The following is a 19,573-nucleotide window of genomic DNA, read 5'->3' on the forward strand; positions in this document are numbered from 1 at the left end:
GAGAGGCCAAGAGAATACATAAGGATGGGAGGGGACTTGAAGTTCTTGATACTCCAGTGCCTGCTGAAATCAGGTATTTCATGAAATCCCAGAGTGGTTTGGGTTGGAAAGGACCTTAAAACTCACCTAGTTCCCATCCCTGCCATGGGAAAGGACACCTTCCTCTATCCCGGGCTGCTCCAAGCCCCAATTTTCAACCTGGCCTTGGACACTTCCAGGGATCCAGGGGCAGCCACAGCTGCTCTGGGCACCCTGTGCCAGGGCTGCATGGCATGGGATATATTTAAGGGAAGAGGCAAAGGAATAAAGGAATAAATTCCCATAAAGGAATTAAAGTTAAACTTCGATTTTCATGCAGAAAAATAAACTCCCCTCTGAGAAAATTGTTTTCTAAACCTGGAGCCCATATTTTCAGTTATTTCCACTCTGTCTCTGTTACTTCTCATCCAGGAATGTTGTTTCTGAAGAACTCTGAAATGTTTTTTTTCAGACTGTCATGTATAATATGCATGTTGAATCCTTTGGTATCCCTGGGGCAGGACTGAAATGGGATTCTGGGCCCAGAGCAGGTGGTGTGGTCTGGGGAGGCTCCTCTAGGTTTTTCACAGCTGTGAATGTCCTTAGGGTCGTAATATCTTGTAGCCTTGTGGAGTTTCCATTCTGGTTTTTTAGCAGTAAAATATCTTGGATTTTTGTTTTTGGAATCAGGTGTTGAGTGAGAAATTTCTGTGGTTAAATGTTTTACCAGTGGAATAGTGATTTTCAAGTACAATGATACCAAACCAACCTTTTGCTTTCCCTAGAAGGGAGTTTCACAGTTATAGGAATGCTAAATGTGCCCCTGCAAGTCCCCAGACAGCAGGGAACTATTAAACACTTGGAGGCAGCATTCCCAGAGCCCCCAGCTCTGGGAATGTGCACATAGACTGAAGTGGCGGATGCTCAAAACAAAAGCAGAAAATTGCAGAGCCAGAACTGGCATTGTGGGAAGAGTGGGAAGCTTGGGGAATTTCCTTGCTGTGCTCTGAAGGAAACCTCTTCTCTCTTTCACTTGGTGGGATTGGACATTCCACATGAGTGGAAGAGAAGATGGCTTTAAAAATACTATATTTTTCCTATTTATTGCCTTTGTCATAAAGGGCAGCAGACTGCAAAGGGGCTGTAAAGGCCTGATATGCATTTATTAGCTCAGATATGGGTTTCATGACAAGGGAATATTGATATCAACTTAGACAGAGTTGAGTAGAAACCTCAGAGTCACAAAAAGAAACTACTGATGACTGGGCACAAAGCAGCACCTCTGAGTTTGGAATACAGCCTGGAGCTGGTTTTGTTGGAGCAGAGGAAAAAAAACCTATTATATGTTCTGGGAACAACTCAGGAGCTTGTGGGTGTGATCTGCTCCATTCCTGTGCCCCCATGGTCACAGGCTCCCAGAGTCATGGAATGGTTTGGGTGGGTAGGGACTTCAAAGCCCATCCAGTGCCACCCCTGCCATGGGCAGGGACACCTTCCACTATCCCAGGCTGCTCCAAGCCCCATCCAGCCTGGTCTTGGACACTTCCAGGGATCCAGGGGCAGCCACAGCTGCTCTGGGCACCCTGTGCCAGGGCCTGCCCACCCTCCCAGGGAACAATTCCTTCCCAATATCCCATCCAGCCCTGCCCTCTGGCAGTGGGAAGCCATTCTCTGTGTTCTGTCCCTCTAGGCCCTTGTATATTATCTTTTTCCAAGGTCCTCAATCGTTGCTATCAAAGGGAATTTATTGGTGGACAGATGCAGAGACGGAGTTTTCAGGTTTTCAGCACAGAGAGACTTTGGACAACAAATATTTGGAGCAAGTCCTGGGCTTTGTTCTGAGCAGAGACCAAAGCCTCAGATGTGTTTTGCTAGTAAACAGGTAAATAATTAAAGATTACATCTGATGGCTTCTGAAAACACCTCTAACCCTTGCACTGAAGTGGATGCAGCACATGAGTCCAATCCCCAAGCACAGGTTCAGGAATGGAGGAGTAAACCTCCCCCAAACTGGTTGTAAGAAGTCATGAAATCACTTTTTAAATCTGAGGCATAATCCCACAAGTGCGGCCAAACTGCAGCATCTTAAAACCTTCCCCAGTTCATTGCTCCAGCCACATAAATCCAGGCTGCCATTAACTCAAATCCAGGCTCCTATTAACGATCAGACATGCTCCAGAATATGGAAATGGGCAATCTGGGTAATGTATTCTCCATATTTCTCACTTTCAAATACCCGGGCTGCCCGTTTTGACAGTAAGGTAATAACAGCCACGTATTACAGGGAACTACAAACCAGCCTTTGTGTCACAAACCTGGCTGCAGATTTATTCTATTTTTATACAGAATTATTTACAAAACAAAGCAAAAGGCAAAGCATAACAACCCCAAAGCTGTCTCCCTACCATAGATACTCTTTGTCTACCACTTTTTTGTTGGTTTTGTTCCTCCTTGCTCCTGTGGGGCAGCACAAAAGCACTGCAGGATCCTGCCATCCCTCCCTTGCACAAAGATCAAGGATGAAAAAGCACAATTTCGGAGACATGGTTTAATTGTAGTGTTTTTGAGAATCCACATTTGCACCTTCAAAGAGCAAATGAAGAGTTATGAAGGGATTTCTTGATGTCAGCTCGTTAACTCAGCGGTCACCCTTGGCATGTGCATGATCCCACTTCCCCACAACATTCCTTATCCTCTGAGCAGGACACAGCTCCTTCCCAAGACTTACACAGGAAAAGGATCGGTAGGAAACAAACGCTGCCCTGTCTGCAAGGAGTATGAAAGTGCCTGAACAAAAATGTTGGGAAGTGAGACTCTCGTCTGGGAATGCCAAAGAGGAGAACCAAAGCAGGAGGGGAGGGAGGGCACTAAGGAGGAAATCGATATGTAATTTAAAACTCATTAAGCCAATCACTTGCTGTAATGCACTGATACTAACCCAGGTGCTCCCAGACAGGTGGGGGCAGGCCAAACACAGCTAGAGCAGGAGAAAAAATCCCTGTGGTGCAGCATTCCTGGCATAAAACAGCCTTGGGAATGTCACTGTACACAGGGACATTCATGATTTTTTGGCTTACGGGGGACACCAAGGGACCGTTAATGCTTGTGACCCACTAAGTTAAAAATGTAAATATTTAATACCTGGCAGTTAAACCCCCTCTTCCTCCCCCTTCACTGCTCTGGGGAAGGCACTCCTTGGATTTGAATCTCTGCCTCCAGATTCCCACAGAATCATGGAATGGTTGGTGTTGGAAGGGTTATTAAAGCCCATCCCCTTCCACCCCTGCTATGGGCAGGGACACCTTCCATTGGACCAAGTGACATCGCCCAGTTAATAACAAACAACATTAAATGAGTGACAGACTGGTCTGATTTGAATATGCTACAAACCTAAAGACTTTCTAGAGAAGAATAAACTTCAATTGGAAAAAAGTGTTTTGGTAAACATCTTGTTTTATAAAAGGAAAAATAATAAAAAAAAAAATTATTTTTAATCTCCACACAAAGAGATGTGCAACTCTGGATGGCCCTGCAACATATTTGAGATATGTTTAGGTGTATATACAAATATACACATATATTTATGTATCCTTGCCTATCTCAGGCACAAGAATTTGTGCAAATGCCCTTTTGTCTTGCAAAGGACACTTTATTTCCCCTTAATTTATTGGATAATAGAAGTAACAAACACCATCACACCAGAGCAGCTCATTCCTTTTGGAAAATGAGCCGAGCCTGCTGCCACAGGAGCAGGTGGCGTGGAATTCTCTGCTCTGTTCTCTTGTGGGGCAGTGTTTTCCTGCAGAATCCCCTTCAGCTGAGCAGTCCCACATCCATTTTTTTGGTGAATCTTCAGCACCTTCCCCCCTCATTTTGTACAGGGATGATGGAATCGGGAGAGCCTGGGAACGGCAATCCCTAGGGAGGGAGGGAGAGACTCCACAAAAACATTTGTGAACGCCTCTGGAATTTTGTCGGAACTCCGGGGCTAAACTGTGAATTCTGTTTTTTGCAGGACATGAACGATTACTCGCCAGTGTTCAGCCAGAAGCTCTACAGGGGAATGGTTGCTCCTGATGCAGTCAAGGGCACCGTTATCACCACGGTCTCAGCTGAGGATCAGGATCCCCCGGTAAGGAAAAGCTCCTGTTAATTATCCCACACCCAAGAGGGAGGGCACTCGAGCCCTCCAAAGTGCCCCTGCTCTCCCATCGACTCAGAGCTTCACAGAGCTTCACTCCTACGTTTGTTTCATGTCAGCCTGTCTTTGCTGTTCAGGCTGCATTTCCAAGGCTGCCTCCTGGAGCTGGAAAATCAATGTTACAGCTCCTGTCTGTCAGGGAAGCTTTAGGAAAGCTCTTGATCCAGCTTCAGAGGATGAGAGGAATAGGCAGGAAGGGGAGCTGTGCCTGTCTTTGGGGCAGTTCAAGAGGAAAGAAACTGCAGTTTTGTGAGGTTGTCACTGTTTGATGTCACAGTCACCGTGCACTTCCCAGCTGAGCCATCACAGATTGATGTGGGGATGCCTTGGGAAGGCTGACCTGGAACAGAGGCTGGACAGAGCTAGAGAATAAAGTAGATATTTATTGAAAGGCCTCTAGGATACACCTTGGGCAGGACAAGAGCCTGACCAGGGCTATGCCCAAGGTGGACCAAAATGGTCACAAAATGCCTGACTGGTCACAAGGTCTGACATTTTTATAAGTTTTGGTCCATTTGGGGTTTAATTAATTTTTGGTCCATATTGGGGTTTAATTGTTCAACTGCAGCTTCAGGTTGTGAGGTCCCATCCTTCTTGTTCCTCCCTTCAGTCCACCATTGTTTGTGCTTTTGGGCCTGGAAGTTGCCCTTGGTCTCCAGCAGGAAAAGGATTTGTTTTGTCTCCCTACTCTGTGAAGAGAGCTGAGTGACACTGAATGTGAGGCTCAGAACTGCACCCCTGGGCAGCACAGAATCTGAAAAACATGAAAGCTGAAACTTAAGGCATCAATGGGACTGCAGAGCTCAGCAGCTGCACATTCCATGGGCAATATTTGAACTCAGGGCACTTGGTTTGGGGATAAAGTTTATTTTTATCCCTGTTTTTTTTCTGCTGCTCCCCGATGAAGCCCTCAAGTGACAGAACTGGGCACACACCCCTGACTCGTTGCCTGTTCTGAAGTTTGATGTCAATTTTTGTCATCAGTGCCTGATGAACATCAGTGACCAGATGATCCTCTGAGGACAGGAAAAGCTGGAGCTGTTCTGCCAGTCAGTTTTAAATTTTAATTGCCAGTGTTTGGCATAAGAAGGAGAATAATCCTCGGGGGGAAGAGTTCACGGGGAATGTGCCACGCGCATTAAAAGCTGAGGAAGTGCTTGGGCACAAATCAGGTACAGCTTAGCTAAAGGTGGTGTGATTGGGGTTTGGGCAGCTTTTATTTAACATTAAATAAATGTTGTTGCCTTACAGTGGGGGATTTTGGGCTCTCTTTGCCCATTTTGATAGAAGCTCCATTTTATAATTACTGTGTCTAAGTTTTGAAGACTAAGAGATCACTGAGGGGAAACAAAACAGTTCTGATTAAGTACATTTATAATCCTTAGTCCTGTGCAATCAGCATTTCCAGTGCAAAGTTATTTCATTTAGCAACCTCAAACCCTACTGAACATTTTGTAACATTTTTGTCACTATCACATGACCACCTGTTGATGTTCATAAAGATTTAAAAATGAAGTTACCCTGAAGCCTCGAATAAATGCAAAGGCCATAAAAGTCAGCCAGCTATGGAGGAAAGCTTTTAAAGGAGGTTTTGAAAGGTGTTTTTTTATTATTATTATTTTAATATAATGGCTGGTAGTTTTGTTCCTCATCTTTTTTACTTTAAAAGTAAAACTACCAGGCATAAATGGTTGTGCTTCTTTTTCTGCCTGAGCCAGCCTGTGCTACTGGAAAATCACTATTTATTTGAAGCTGGCTTTGACATTAAATGGTGTCACAAAGTATTTGATATGAATTCACTGGAAATTTGGTTTAAAAGCACACAACCTTTTCTCTGCTCAGCAAGGGGACCGTGCTCTAAACTTGCCTTGAGGGATGGGATATTCTTAGTTATCATAATTTTTTTTTGTATTTTGCTTGTGTGGTTTGGGGGTTTTAAACCTGTTGGCATCTTCTTTGCAGGGTACTAATACATTCATTTTATCAGTTCAGGGAAAGAAATATGTATCTGTGTAAAAAATAATTGTAGCTTTAAAATATGCCTGTTTATAAGAGCCCAGCTAATTTGAAGTCTCCAAGCTTAACTTTTCCTGCTGTTACTTTGCCACTAATGTATGTAATTCCCATATCCAGAATAGAAGCCTAGCCAAATTTTTCCATCATCTGCAATAAAAGCTTTTCAGACCTAATCAGCTCCTCAGAGACAGCCATTGTTTCCAGCAAATCCCGAGGCTGTTAAATTAATATGGATGCTGTGAGGATCCAGCTGGAAAGGCCCAGCACCTGTGTGGGATTTCTCTGCAGATAAAGCAAATTTGAATTTTTCCAGGTGCAGAAGAGCAGGTTTGGGGGAAGGAGGAGGTGGGAATGGTGTCAGCGGAGGTGGACTCTCCATTTCAACAAACAAGTATTGATTTAGGTGAAACACGGGAGGGTGAAAGACACCTGGGTTTTCTGTGTGTATTTCCTAATTTATTTAGGAATTTATAGCATATAGGAGTAAAAGCGAGTGTTTATTATTAAATTAATCCAACAGAACTTCATTTATTGGAGACAGAGATTAAAGTGTCCCTTGGGTTTATTTTTAAAAAACCCTCCCGTGGAACCTTCACACACAGAGTTATTTCCAGCTCCGTGTATCTTCCACGTAGGAATGTGTGTCCTTATGAAAAAATCTGAGGGTGAAAATGTGGGATTTTCTTAATCTGACTGGTGCCTAAAACTTTAGGCCCTCATTAGAATGTACTGTTGATAGGAGGATGGCTTTGCTGCAAAAGCCCCACAGATTTCTGCTTATTACGAAGAGTTGCTCAGTTAAAACAGAAATAGTTTGTGCCAGAGTCAAGCACTTCCTCGGAGATATTTTTTAATGTTTTTATTTTAACCTGTGGACTTCAAAGCGGTCAAAACCTCTTGGCCTGAAGGCATCAGAAACCTCTGATAGTTATTCTTCAGGTCCTTGGTGAAATGTCAATTAAAACATAAAACCCAGAGCTTTTCTCTAAAGGCCACAGCAAGATTTGCTGGGCTGTTTTGAGTAAATGTCACTTTAAATTCTTACCAGTTACTCCTTTCTTTTCTAGTTTTAATTCTCTTTTTATTTGCAGCAACTGAGAATGTAAATTATGTTTTAATAGCTACTTCTGCATGTGTTACAAAATTGAAACACCCTTCTGGACATTGAAATCTGGAAAGTTTTGCCTTACATGAAAATTTTGTTTTCATGAAATCGGGCAAATCAGCATTTTTTTTCCTTTGGTTGTTTGGAACAGTCTAAAGTAGATTTTTCTACCTTTTTGAAGTAGTAGCATTTTATATAAATACATAAATAACTTTTCAAATTACTTGATGCATCTTAAAGCTGCTCACCCTGCCTTTTCCAGAGGAGCTTCTACCTAATTCCAGGTACAAGCAGGAAATATTCAGCAAAAGGCAACAAAACCAGGCCAGAGGAATGACGGGGATAAAGTGGGGTGTGGCTGCCAAGGAAAAGCTTGGGAACAGCTTCAGTTCTTTCTAAATAACTGGTAAATCTTACAGGAATAAAAATCCTTGCTATTTCCTTTCAAGTCCTGCTTTGCTTTAGCTAACACAAATGTGTTCAGATTTGGGTCCTCTTCAGTATTTCCCAGCCTTTTCGGGGAAAGATTCCAAAGGCTGGACAAAGCCAGCACCTGGCTCAGTCACCTGCCATCACTTCTGGATGTTGCTGGCACAGTCTCCAGTCTCCCAGCCTGCACCTACTGCCAGCCATCTCTTTTTTTTTTTGGCATTTAGATCATCCTTTGTAGCTGAAGAAATCGTCATCCTGGATTAGTGTTGGATAAATCCCTTGGAGACAAGGAGAGTTTTCTTCCTGGTGAACGTTTTATGCCTCACTGAAGTGGCCTGGTAATGAGAGATGAAAAAAATGGTTCTGAGTGGTCTCAAAGCTTTTAATCCTTCAAAAAATGTGGGCAGGAGAGCACCAGGAGTTGTTTGATAAATGCTCAGTTTATTTATCAGAGGTGATTCCCAGGACTGACATAAGAAGAAGTGTTTGTTTTTCCTGTATATCCCTTTTTTTATATGGGTTATCACCGTAAAAGCTGGGATATTTCTGCCAGGAGCAATTCCCTTCCATATCCTGCCTTTTTTCTTTTTTTTTTTTTTTTTTTTTGATTGGAAATATTAATAGAAACAGATGCAGAACACTAATTTGAATGAGCAGCCAGCTTCCAGAGCTCCAGAACATCCCATTTAATGCTTTATCCGTTCTCCTAACGCCTCCTGAGGCTTTCCTTCAGTGGAGCCCTTTTGTCAAATTGGGAGTAATTGTCCTTATTGTCTTCCATGCACTCACTAAAAGTAAGAGGCTATGAGATATTTAATTAAAGATTTCATTGCATTTTAATTAGAGGTAAAACCATTTTCAGGTGGGCCAGACCTTGATCTTTTAAAAGCTCTTCCTGTGGATTTCAGTGGCTGCTGGAGATTACATTATGGGACACAAGCTGCAAATTCCAGGAGTTCTTCAAGTAATTTTATCTCAGGCTTTAAAAGTTGATGGGGTTTTTCTGTGTTCAGCTTGTGAGAGTTAAAAATTCAGAATTTCCAGCTTTAGCAACTCAGAATTTCAGGCCCTCTTGTTGAGTTACCTACTAAAGAGAAAAATCCTTCAAATTTTTGGGTTTATATGGATGAAATTAGGGCAGATTTACAGGAGAGCACCATTCACAACCCTGAGCTGGTGGAAGACCCACCAAACTCATCCACCTGCTCTGGGCTGTCCCATCTTCCGTGGCTGCTTTGAGTAAGTTACAAAAACCTGTAAATTTGGGGGGTTTAGCAACACTTCCTAATTTTTCATCATGGAACTAGCTTTACAAAACTTTCAGTATTGAACTCCTAATTATACAAATGATTCAGATTTGAGTTGAAATCTATATAGGGAGATAATATGTGGAGAGAAACCTAGGAAATAACTTTGTTCATGATGCTGCCATTCCATACTGGTCCTTAGGGGTGAAATCCAGGCACACCTGGGATCTTCACCTGTCGACTTCCAGTGAAAGTGAAATCCATTTTTCCCCAGTCTTTCCTGGGCCAAGAAATTCTAGGATTTTGTGCCTGTTACCAGTTTGAATCCCAGAGTGGTTTGGGTTGAAAGGACCTCAAAGCCCACCCCCCCCGCCATGGGCAGGGACACCTTCCACTATCCCAGGCTGCTCCAAGCCCCAATGTCCAGCCTGGCCTTGGACACTTCCAGGGATCCAGGGGCAGCCACAGCTGCTCTGGGCACCCTGTGCCAGGGCCTGCCCACCCTCCCAGGGAGCAATTCCTGCCCAATATCCCATCCAACCCTGCCCTCTGGCAGTGGGAAGCCATTCCCTGTGTCCTGGCACTCCATCCCTTGTCCCCAGTCCCCCTCCAGCTCTCCTGGAGCCCCTTTAGGCACTGGAAGAAGCTCTAAGGTCTCCCTGGAGCCTTCTCTTCTCCAAGCTGGACATTCCCAGTTGTGTCCTCCTGTCTTCCTAGCAGAGGTGCTCCAGCCTTCATCCCCTGGAGAGTGGAAGTAACAATTCCTCTTGAGCTGCTTGCTGAAACACCGATGAAAAACAACAAAAAAAAATCGTTGCGTTTTCCCCATTTTCCCTGGCTTTATTCCATTACAATTTTCCTGCTGAGAGTTACCTGGACAGTGCACGAGTGTGTCATGCAAGGCCCCTTTTCCAGGGACAGCCTCACCAATATTGGGGACATGTTTATAGCTATCACCTGTGTCAGAAATAAATAGGCATTTCCCCCAAGCTAATGGAATCTCACAGAATCATGCAGCCGTGGAAGAAATAATTGGAGCTGGATGAACCTTTTTTAAGTTTTATGTTAGTCCTGAAGCTCAGGGAGGCTTTGGTTGGCGAGAATGAATGTGATTCCTGCCAAGCACAATCCTTGCTCTGTGGTTTATTTGGGAATATTATCAGCTAGATTCAAGTTTTTCTGCAGACATAATAATACATCTAAATTAATTTAGAACAGAGGTGAAAGATGATTAATATTTCAGATAATTAAAACTCACTTCTAAACAGATTTTCCTGGGAAATCTCTCTGGAGATTTTTCTAATTACATCGGTGCCAAAATACCATGAATAAAAAGTAAATCCCAATTTTGTTATTCTTCTGAAGTGACAGAAGCAAAGTGTACTTGATAATCACATCAGGAACAACAATAACCTGATGAGATTTTTTTTGTTTATTTAATCACAAATTACCTGGTGTGAGGAGCTTTAATGATGATGAGGACTCTTAGTCTTCCAAGCAAGTTTGAGGCCATCATTCCGAGCCCAAAAAGGCTGGATTGCAGCAGGTAATTTGCTCTTAATGATAACATTGAAGAAAAATGACTGAAGCAGGGAGTGCCAGGGGGAAAGTTGATGATGAACTCTGCTATGCCGTGATCTGAGAAATTTCTCACTTTTTCTAGGATTTGCCCTCTTTAGCACGTGTGAAGTGCTTTTAACTATGAACACAATCATTTTTTAATTTTCTAACCACTCGAACATGCCTGGCAGACCCAGCTGGGATGATTAAAGCTGCTGATGGCCTCATAAACCCTGCCCAGGCTGGAATTCCTTAGAGAACTCCGAGTGGCAACACTCAAATGACTTCTGTTGGATCAGCAAAACATTGACAGCATTTAGTGAGCATAAATCACTTTTGTAGCAATTTCCATTGCTGTTTACAAAAGGAAATGTTCTGTTTCCATGTAGTTTGTGGCTGGAATGGGACATGGGATATATTCCCAATCCCAACTAAGCACATTACTGAATACAGGTGAAAACCAGCAATCCACCATTAATGATGTTTTGGCTGTTTAAACGCAATGTAAAGGTCAGAGCCTGATCTGAACTCGAGATCAGAGGCTTTCAAAAATTAAATCATGCTGTTGCTAGGACAGGAATGTTTCTCTGAATCTACTCCCAAATACATCTGGCAAATAATTTAGTTGGAATTTTGTTAAATGTCCCGAATCTCTGCGTTTCCAGATATTGGCATGATGGAAAATCATTATTCAGACATTAATGTGCAAAGAGGATCAGAGGGAATTTGTCCTAGACCCCCTAGAATGAATGAGGAGGCACATGAGGCATCCTACAAGTTGCTGGGAGAAGTCTTCCCACTGCAAACCATGGTTCTCATGAGGGACTTCAACATCCCAGGTGTCTGCTGGAAATGAAACCCTGCAGAGACAAAACCCTGCAGGAGATGCAGAGAGAAAACATCCAGAAAAGATCCAGTTCCCCTGAGCGTGTGGAAAGAAAAGGGCCAAAGCCTAGCTAGAACTCCTCTGGCTACAGCCATAAAAGACAATTAAAAAATGTTTCCAGAAATGTATCAGCAACAAGAAGTGAGCTAAGGACAATCTCCATCATTTATTGGATGCCAGCAGGCCCAGGGCAGTGCCCATCCCCTTGTGCTGGCACCTCAAATCCTGGGGTCTGTTCTGGGCTCCTCCTGGCCAGAGAGCCCTGGAGGGGCTGGAGTGTGTCCAGGGAAGGGAAGGGAGCTGGGGAAGGGGCTGGAGCCCCAGGAGAGGCTGAGGGAGCTGGGAGAGGGGCTCAGCCTGGAGAAAAGGAGGCTCAGGGGGGACCTTGTGGCTCTGCACAACTCCTGACAGGAGGGGACAGCCAGGGGGGGTCGGGCTCTGCTCCCAGGGAACAGGGACAGGACAAGGGGAAACGGCCTCAGGCTGTGCCAGGGGAGGCTCAGCTTGGACAGCAGCAGGAATTTCTGCATGGAAAGGGTGCTGAGGCCTTGGCAGGGGCTGCCCAGGGAGGTTTGGAGTGCTGTCCCTGGAGGTATTCAATAAAGATGTGGCTGGTGGCACTTGGGGACATGGGTCAGTGCTGGCCTCGGGAGCACTGCACTAATGATTGGACATAATGACCCCCGAGGTGTTTTCTTAAATGGGATCATTGGAAAATAATGGATACCCTAAGAAACTACATCCTTCCAATAATTGGGTTTTTTTAGGCAGGTGGTGTTAGAAGTGTTAAACGGTTAAGTAGCCTTCAATTAGAAAATGCTGAGATACTAATGGAAAAAATTTCTCTCTTCAACCCTCTGGCAATGCTGCTTCCGATCCCCCTTTTGCTTTGGTATTTTGGACATTTTGTGACATACCCAGGGGCTGCCTGGGCTCGGTCCCTGTCACCAAAGCAGGGTCTGAACCATGGGGAGTGTTCCTTATGGGGCTGCTTAAAATCCATCTGCAAAACAGCATTTTCTTTAACCAATGATAGGTTTCTTAAAATTTAAATGAGTTTTATACCAAGCCAAAATATCTTCGAAAGGTATTTTAACCAGCCTTAAGCCATGCCCAACTAGCGTTTTAAAATTTCAGTATTTATAAAACATTTCTGGGTTAAGTATAGGTGGGCGTTCAGCCCTTTCCAAACCTCTGGTGATTTTGCTTCCTTCTTTCTCAGGTGTCATGGAAGGTATTTTGGGGGGATTGAATGAGTCACTCAGGTTTGAGGAAGACAAACAGCAAGTTTTGCTCATGATGGCCTTAGCGATGTTGCAGTTTAATCCTTCAGGAGTTGTGTAAAAACATAAAAATTCCCAATTTGCTTCTTTTTTTGCACTGCAGGGCACCCCAGCGAGTCGGGTCCGCTACAAGGTGGATGTAGTCCAGTTCCCCTACAGTGCCAGCATTTTTGATGTGGAGGAGACCTCTGGACGTGTCATCACCCGAGTGAACCTCAATGAAGAGCCCAGCACAGTGTTCAAGGTACAAATCCACCTGCAGTGCCAGGAAATGTTCCCTGGATTTGCTGGGATTCCTTTCACCGTCATGGTTCTCTTTTGTTTTTTTCCCATTGCATAGAAAGATCTCAGAGTCGCTGAGGTTGGAAAAGAGCTCCCAGACCAAATCCAACCTTGCACTGGATTTCCATGCAAAATTTCAATTCTGTCTGTTGCTCTGTTTCCTTCTTTTTCTCCTGGCATGTTTTTGTGCCATTATGATTTCAGGATGTGGTTGCACCTGTTGGGAGGGTGGAGAAAACAGGGAGGCAGCTTGGGAACCCTCATTTTTCCCAAGTTCCCTTTCAACAGGGCTTTTTGGGGAGAATCTGGGGAGAACTTTGTAAGGAGAGCAAGGTACTTTGTAAATAAAGTTACTGCACAGCTGGGTAGTTCAGGAGATCCTGTTCACAAGTGTTTTAATGTAAAAACATTGATTTTAAGGAAATATAAATTCCCATTTTGTTGTCACCGGTCCTAAAGAGTCTGGAGTGAACTAGTGTGGATTGAGGTATGGTTTTAACCTAAATCAGTAGAACATCTGCCCTTTAAGATCCATGAAAGGAGGGGGTAGTAAAAAAATGAAAATAGAAGTGGGTCAGTAAGGAAAAAAAAATATCCACAATATCTTGGGTTTGATATAATTTCCCTACTTAAAAACTTCCTTACAGTCATTAAGGTGGTTTTTTTCTTCTTTCAGTTATTTGTTTCTGGAATGAGGGTTAAAGAGAGGTTTATTTGCACATTTTCCATTATGAGGAATAAAGCTGTCCACTGTTTTCCACTCCTGAGTGTCCCATCAAGGGCTACTTGAGCTGGAGCAGTCCCTGGTTTAAGACAGTGCTATTTTAAGTCCTTTTAAGATATATAATATAATATAATATAATATAATATAATATAATATAATATAATATAATATAATATAATATAATATAATATAATATAATATAATATAATATAATATAATATAATATAATATAATATAATATAATATAATATAATATAATATAATATAATATAATATAATATAATATAATCCCAAGGGGAGAAGAGGATTTTTTCTTGGTTAACATCACTAGAGTGGAACTTTTCTGTTGCTGAACGTGTTGTTTTTACTTCTTAGTACTTATTTTGTGGGTCTGCTTTCCAATACTGGGATCTATCCCACACTGCTTCATATCAGGGCAGTAAATGGGACATTCAGCAAGGAATTAGTTTTCAGAAAATGTAGATTCTTAGGAAAAAAAGCACAGAGAAGACTGCAGAAACCAGTGATGGGAACACTTGGAGGTGGTATTTGCTTCAAGACCACTGGGCTTGTGTCTGCTGCTGAATCCTCTGGGAATTTTTCCAGTCACTGTTTAACATCCAGATACTTTCTGCAATTGTATCTTGCACTGGTGACTTTCCTGATAAACTGGCTGGAAAAAAAAAAAAAGGGGTTTTTTTGGAATAGCTTGGACTGGGAGAAACATATTGAAAATGCTCTGCTAGAATGAGGTACAGACATGCTTCATGTAGCGACCTCCAGAAATAAGGAAAAATTTAGGGAGAAGACTGGAAAAATGCCCATTGCTCCTGCTTCAGTGGGCTGGAGTTACATCCTTTTGCAAGCAGATTTCATGTGAAAGCTACAAACAAATGAACCTGCTTGTGCCAGCACAAAATCATGGATTAAGTCAACAAATAGACATGAGAAAAGATTTCTAAAGATCAATATATTTACAGCAGGCCTCATTTAAGAGAAGGTAATTTGGTCTTGTCCATGTTTGAGCTTAGAGCATCTCTTTTCTGCAGAGGAGTTTTTGGAGCGGGGTGGGAAGTAATGTTAATTTTTTTTTTGTTCTAACATGAGTTCTAACATGAGCCCTTGGTTCTAGATATTAATGTCAGCAACAGATAGTTCTCTCCCAGGGCTTTTCCTCTTTGTTTTGTTGGGAGTTACAGAATCTCAGAATCACTGAGGTTGGAAAAGCCCTCCAGGATCATCAAGTCCAACCTGAGACCAATCCCCTCCAGTGCACTGAGGGCCACATCCAGTGGTTTCTCGGACACTTCCAAAGATAGGGACTCCAGACATTTCTGAGCAGCCCATTCCAATGTTTAATAACCCTTTCCAGGAAGAAATTCCTCCAGTTTACCATGTTTATGTAAATTTCAAGCAGAGGTTCAACCTGAGGGTGGCTGTCACCTCTTCCCTCCGTGTCTTGTTCTTATACAACATATGACTTGCATAAGAAAATCACGTCTGGTTTTTTAGACCCTGCAAATACCAGAATTGCTGGAAGTCGGGATGAAAAGTGCCCTTTTGTGTAGTCAGAGCCTGATTTTCCGTGTTGTTTGTAGCTGGTGGTCATTGCCTATGATGATGGGGACCCGGTGAAGTTCAACACCACCACGGTGGAAATTGCGGTGCTGCAGCCCTCGGTCATCCCACGCTTCACACAGGACGAATACAGGTAAAGAGTTCATGCTTTCACCCTGAAACTGGTGTTTTTAAAGGCAAAATAAAGTCCTGTTTGGAGGCTAGTCTGAAACGGAGCTACAAAAAAACTCTGTTGGGGTGGAATTTTACTGTCTGAGCAGGTTGTCACCAGCTGGAAAGATCTGGGCTGACAATGATGGTGAAGGAAGGTTTGCTTGAAATTTTCCCCTCAGAAGTTGTTGGAAATATCAGTCATTTGGAAAAAAAAATGTCATGTCCTAGAATTGGGACTGGGATCACCAGGGCTCTAGATTAAGTTTCCTGGAGTGTGTTTTGACCCTCTACACCATTTTTGTGAGACATGAGAGAACTCAGACTCAACCTCCTCAATGTTAGAAGTGCAGGTGATGGTTATTATCACCACAGAGACCTGATTTCAAATTTACCCTTTGACAATTCAATATCATTGACCTCAGTGTCTCAAAACTGATCAAAAGCAAACCAAAAAGTGGGGCACAGGCTGATTAGTTTATTAAATTTGGTGACAGAGAATGTGTTCATGAATTTAGCATCTGTGCAATAATAGGAAGTGATAAGATCAGGGCAAATAGCTTCAAGATATAAAAAAGTTGTAACGTGTTCTCTCTATGCCACTGTAGTGATATAATCATCAACAGAATGTAGTGGGGTTTGTACAGATATTTCCAAATCCAAGGACAGCAAGGAATCAGAAAGCTGAAACTGAACATAAATTGTCTTCAGTAAGCCCTAAAGGATGGGCTTGCTTGGCTAGTTTAGACAAAAAATCATTCTCTGCACTCTGTTTGTCCTCATGATCGGAGTATTAGCTTATTTCTCACTTAAAGAAGTGAAAAATAGCAAAAAAAATGTCTCTCTTCTCATTTTGTATTTAACTTGGAACAAATGTGAAATCTGAAGGACCAGTACAAAATGACAAACTTTGCATTTAATAATAATCCTTTGCTGAAGGATTTCTCTCGAGAGAGAAATTGTTCCTGCTGCTCCCTATAATTCCTTAGGTATCTCCAGAGGTGTGCAGTGTTTGCTGCATCACTTTGGGTAACGTAGCAGATAAAAACATGTCCATTTGTGACTGGAATTTCAGATCAGGGCAGGCTGGTGTCTGCTGGAGAAAACTTGCTGTGGAGCAAGTCCAGAGAGGGCCCAGAAACTGCTGAAGGGACTGGAGCATCTTCCCTATGGAGACAGGCTGGGAATTTTCAGCCTGGAGAAGAGAAGGTTGAGTGGAGACCTCACAGCTCCTTCCAGGGCCTGAAGGGATACAGGGAAACTGGAGAGCGGCCCTGCATCAATAACTGGACTGCCAGGACAAGGGGGAATAGCTTCTCAGTGCCAGAGGACAGGGCTGGATGGGATACTGGAAAGGAATTGTTTCCTGGGAGGGTGGGCAGGCCCTGGAACAGGGTGCCCAGAGCAGCTGGGGCTGCCCCTGAATCCCTGGAAGTGTCCAAGGCCAGGCTGGACATTGGGGCTTGGAGCAGCCTGGGATAGTGGAAGGTGTCCCTGCCCATGGCAGGGGGTGGCACTGGATGGGCTTTAAGGTCCTTCCAACCCAAACCACTCTGAGATTGTGGGATTTCTGAGCTTGCCTTGAGCTCCAGTTTTATCCCAGGAGCTAGGAATGGTTTTTTTCACTACAGTGAAGAACTCTTGCAGTATATAGTGACTCGTAGCCCATAATACCTTTTGATGACAACAGCTGAATAACCAAGGTTATCTTTGTGCCCCTGTGAGCTCTTCAGGATTATCTGGACAGCCTGGTTTCCCTTTCCAAAGCACAGCTCCATTCCTGGGAAATTTTTTGAACAGTGTTAAGAAGCTCTTAAAATCTTTTGGGGTCAGCAAAGGCAGTTATTTATTTTCCTCAGTGTCAAAAATAAAATTAAAACAACCTCAGAAGTTTCTGATTCAGCTCTGAGACTCAAATATTTGGGAGCAGGGCTAGTGTTGATTCCTAAGGTTTTCAGGGATTGTCACACTCTGCAAGCTGTGCTTTGTGTTTGGTTTGTTGACAGTGATGGAAGCTGGAACTGGCAGGTGTCACAGGACCTCATTTCCCAGTGACATGGGATACCTTTAGGGTGAAAGGCAGCACAGAGCAATGCTGCCCCTTGCAAAATGAAAAACTGCTGGATGCGGGTGCTTGAATTTCAGATGGAATGAGAATTAGTGGCTTTAGAGTGGATTAGTATTGATCTTTGCTTGTCTAATTATCATAATCTGGATGATTCCAGCGCTGTTCTCGAGCTGGTTTACAAACTTCCTTCCTGTGTATTTAGGGAAAGGTCACAGCTGAACAGTTTTACAGAATACAGCTGCAGCCTGCGCTACAAAATCAAAAATAAATACAAAATAGAGGGAGAGAGACCAGATGGCATGAGCAGAAAGGGAGATGAAAGTGCCACTCTGCCTTGAGCTGAGCTGCAGAGCCTGGCAGCTCTGCCAGAGGAACACCAGCACTTCTTGGAGCCCTCTTTGCACCCAGGGAGACTTTGATGGATCATTATCCATGTCTCAGAGTAACTTCCAGAGGAGACACCAGTCAAGTAGATGAAGGCAGATTGGTATTTATTCATTGGCTCTCCCTCGGCATTATTGCATCATTTAGGGCACATTAATTGATCTCTTCTCCTCCCACCGTCTTTATTTGGATTGTAAATTATTCTGGAGACTTCTAAACGCTGCTGTGCTCTCCATATCAAACAGCAAAGGGCAGCTGAGGGCTCTGAGATCCAGAAAATATAGAATGGAGCAATTGATTTACGATAAGTGGGGGATAAAATATAGTTCCTTCCTAATGACTGCAAGAGATACCCCCTAAGGTCCATCAGAGGGGATCTTCTGCATCCTTGGCTCCTCTGGAGGGGACTGGTGAGAGGAAGCCAGGTGGGATTTGGGATGTTTCTCACCCCAGCATTCACTCCCTCTTAGAAGCAGAGAAGCAGCATGGCAATCTTCTCCCTCTCTTCAACTGCCTGGAAAAAGGTTGGAGCCAGGAGGGAACAGGGACAAGACAAGGGGAAACGGCCTCAAGCTGTGCCAGGGGAGGCTCAGCTTGGACAGCAGCAGGAATTTCTGCATGGAAAGGGTGCTGAGGCCTTGGCAGGGACTGCCCAGGACAAGGGTGGAGTCACCATCCTTGGAAGAGCTCAAAACAGGTGTGGATGTGGCGTTTGGGGACGTGGTTAATGGGGAACAGGGCACTGCTGGGTTTCCAGTTGGATATGGTGGTCTTTGAGAGCCTTTGAGGGATTTTCCAACCCTAATGGCTCTGTGGTCAGCTCTGTATGGTCCCAGTGCTCCAGCTGGATCTTCCCTGTGGAGCCCAGGAGCTGAACTGCAGTAGCAGTGTGGGTCTTTGTCTGCCCTTGCCGTGGATGTTAAGGATGACTCAGAGAAAGCTGATGGCAGCAAAGTGTTTTCCAAGGCAGGCATTGTTCCACAAAAAGGCAGTGTGGAGAAAAGAAGCAAAAATCCCAATGAGTCAAAGTGCTGGAGCGTGTGAACATTTAATTGGAGATGGCGGGGCCACCTCAGAGCCCAGCTGACCTTTGGTGCCAGGAAAGGACACAGCTGATGCTGCTTTTGTCACCACATCTCCCTCAGGGTGTTTGCTATCAGTCAGATTCCACAGGTTTTCTACAGAACTGATGGAAGACATGGACACTTCCAGTGTCTCCAGCCCGTGTGATAGCCTGGAGAGTGGGTTGGTGGGGACAGGGAGACTTTCTACACCCCTGCCCCAAACAGGGCAAGACAATCCACACCATTTATTAAAGTTTTTAATGCTGGCTTTAATCTCATTCTGCCTTGTGCCAGCAAAATGGTCTTTGGATAAAGAACTGTGAAATTCAAGAGTGGTTTTTGTTGGGAGGGACCTTAAAGTTCATCTCATTCCACCCCTGCCATGGACAGGGACACCTTCCACTATCCCAGGCTGCTCCAAGCCCTGTCCAGCATCCCTTGGATACTTCCAGCCACAGCTCCTCCGGACAACCAAAAAAAGAAGGTTAAACTCAATAAACCAAATAAATCAAATTTTTGAGAAAATCAAATCTGCCATACAGAGCCCCTTTCCCAAGCTCTTCTTTCTTTTGTCC

The 19,573-nt window shown here is 43.7% G+C and overlaps 1 protein-coding gene across 5 annotated transcripts in view; it reads left to right on the plus strand.

Annotated features, from left to right (window-relative positions):
- PCDH15 (protocadherin related 15) overlaps nucleotides 1-19,573 on the plus strand; it is a 300,245-nt gene that overhangs the window by 205,483 nt on the left and 75,189 nt on the right. For all 5 annotated transcript variants that reach the window (XM_066191711.1, XM_066191709.1, XM_066191706.1 and 2 more), the window contains 3 exons: nucleotides 4,034-4,150; nucleotides 12,852-12,992; nucleotides 15,353-15,465. In XM_066191711.1, the coding sequence (XP_066047808.1) occupies nucleotides 4,034-4,150; nucleotides 12,852-12,992; nucleotides 15,353-15,465 (371 nt within the window). The remainder of the gene's footprint in view (nucleotides 1-4,033; nucleotides 4,151-12,851; nucleotides 12,993-15,352; nucleotides 15,466-19,573) is intronic.

This window comes from Chamaea fasciata, unplaced genomic scaffold, assembly GCF_029207755.1.
Source record: "Chamaea fasciata isolate MVZ Bird 193981 ecotype frontalis unplaced genomic scaffold, bChaFas1.0.hap1 SCAF_9, whole genome shotgun sequence".
Taxonomy (NCBI): Eukaryota; Metazoa; Chordata; class Aves; order Passeriformes; family Sylviidae; genus Chamaea; species Chamaea fasciata.